General features: G+C 33.9%; 1 protein-coding gene across 6 annotated transcripts in view; it reads left to right on the forward strand.

The window, feature by feature from the left end:
* CARF (calcium responsive transcription factor) overlaps positions 1 to 2,443 on the forward strand; it is a 38,347-nt gene that overhangs the window by 33,928 nt on the left and 1,976 nt on the right. For 4 of the 6 annotated variants that reach the window (XM_045295524.1, XM_045295507.1, XM_045295516.1 and 1 more), the window contains one exon: positions 1,898 to 2,353. In XM_045295524.1, the coding sequence (XP_045151459.1) occupies positions 1,898 to 2,016 (119 nt within the window). In that variant the 3' untranslated portion in view covers positions 2,017 to 2,353. The remainder of the gene's footprint in view (positions 1 to 1,897; positions 2,354 to 2,443) is intronic. The other 2 variants (XM_045295513.1, XM_045295521.1) reach the window with 1 other exon arrangement.

The following is a 2,443-nucleotide window of genomic DNA, read 5'->3' on the forward strand; positions in this document are numbered from 1 at the left end:
CTCATTTTCCTTTTTCTTCCCCCTCCCCTTCCCTTCCTCCTCCCCTCTCCCCCATGCACCCTTAATAATTTATAAATTATTATTGTATCTTAGGGAGGGAAATTTTTAATTAGCGTGTGTTTAATAACTTTAAACTTTTTTTTTCTTTTCCTTATTTTTAATTTTGACCCATCAAAAATATTCATCCCTTAATTACTTCATTTTTCCATTTTTAAATCTTTGGTGATATAAAATCAAAAGATCATTTTGGAACACCTAAAAACTAAGTGATAGAAAAAATTTTAAGTAAAACTATTTTAGTGCAAAGATTATTATGGAAAGATATATATTTGTACAAAAGTATATGTACACATCAATAAAAAACAACTACAATAAAGTGAGTAGATAGAAAAGTTTGAAAGAATAATTTCGAGGTATAGACTTAGTGTTGAGTGCTGTGGAACTTGAAAGAGAACTTAGCGTAGTGGTAAACTCTGTTTACTTCCTTTTTGTTCCGTTTACTTCTTGACTGAACTATGTCACTCCTTTTTATACAACTTGTTTTGAACTAGGCATTTGTGTGGAAAGATTTAATTTGGTTTTGAAAGAACAAAAAACCATTAGAAATTTTTCTTGAAATATATGGCATATTTCTCTTCATTTTTAGTTATTCTTGGAGGTAAGGAAAACTGTGAAATAGCTCCTTCCAGAAAAACAGTCCCTGAATTTTAAATTAATTGAAAGCATTACTTTTAAGAAAATTTCTTTAGAGGGCTTGGAGTTGTAACTCCTAGCTTGGGCCTCGGAAGGAGGAAGTTTAGTAGGAGGAAGAAGACATGCATATGAATTAATACCTATATCCACTCCATGAAAGAGTTGGTGGTGGTCCCCATACTACATGGTGAAACCAAGGGTCAGAATAGTTAATTATGCGAAGGTCTCATTGAGTGATAGAGAAGGGATTTGAAGCCTGGTCTGTCTGCCTCCAAAGCTGCTTTCCACTCTAACATGCTTCCTCCTATGCTGTACCAAAATACTTTTGGGAACTCTAACCCAAATTTCTTTAAGGGAGACCCCCTTTGAATCCAAACTTTTGTGATTTATCAAATTAGATCCTGTTTTAAGGGCATACCTAAATAGGTTATAACCCAAACTCAGTCTTTACTGGTTCATTATGTCTGGAGCTAAACTCTAACATACTCCTATAGGCAACCATTTGGCATGTTCAACACACCACCATCCGGAGCAAATAAGGTCCGCTTAATCTTAGCTAGCATTTACCACTTTACCAGAGTAGTGCTAATATGCTCCGTTTAGATTCTTTGGTCATGAGTACTTTGGAATCAGAACGGTAATAGCACTGTGAAGTGTTTCACGGCATCTGTGGCACAACTCAGACATCTAAATCACAGTTGGCATTTAAGATGTTACTTTTCTTTTTTAATAGTCAAATTCGCTAAGGAAGGGAAATTTTTTCTTGATAAATGACCACATATGGGTACCATATGGGTATGGTAACCCATCATGATTTTAAATATATGTGCCTGCGAGCCAAATAATTTAATTGTTAGTGCCCTGCTTTTCATTCACACATATTTTAAAGCAAGATTAAGTTTGAATATACAATGTTCCTTATAATTTTATCAGTTTATAGACTTTTATTTCATTGTATCTGTAGAAGAGAATAACTTTACCAATTTCACTTTTTCAATACTGGAGTAATAATTTATATACTGAAATGATATAAATTATTGTTAAGACCTCAGAAGCACTATGTTCTCAAATACCTAGCTACTTTTCAAAACTACTTTCAAACTACAGTTTTCTGCTTTGCTTCTAAATGTATACCATTCTAAAGATCCTAATGTTATAAAGTGTACTAACCTTTAGGGTTTTGCTTTTATGTTTGCCTTTCAAGTTGAAGAATCTCCAGAAGGCACCATTTCTGTGAGCCAAGTTAAGCAAGAACCCAAAGAAATAGCCTTGTCTGTGGAAGCAGAAGAAAATTTGGACTGCAAGAAATTACCTGCCACATGAATGACTGAAGCTTTTCAGAATTGACAGCTGTGGTTGGTGACTTCTGATACCTGAAAAAAGAAGGTGAATCTTGTCAGAGTATTGCCATTCTTCAGGACGATGCGATAAGTGGACTGAAGACTGATTCGATGAGCAACTTTAATTTAAAACTGTTGCCAATTTGATGTTTTTACCTTCTTTAAGAGACATTTTACTCTTCTTATTTTATATAATTATTATGCTTTCTGGTTGTCTAATAAGGCCCATATTTCAGAAGATCATCTGAATTTATCCATGAAGATGTAGTCAGAACACAAACAGTTATCTAACTCATCCCCTGGGAATAACCCATTTTTTGGTAATGAACTAAGAAAAAAGAAGATCAACAGAAACCTGTTTGAGTATATGTTTGTTTGTGTTATGATTATTTCCCCAAGTTGTAAAGGAA

This window comes from Echinops telfairi, unplaced genomic scaffold, assembly GCF_000313985.2.
Source record: "Echinops telfairi isolate 266 unplaced genomic scaffold, ASM31398v2 ScPeMD7_3;HRSCAF=10, whole genome shotgun sequence".
NCBI lineage: Eukaryota > Metazoa > Chordata > Mammalia > Afrosoricida > Tenrecidae > Echinops > Echinops telfairi.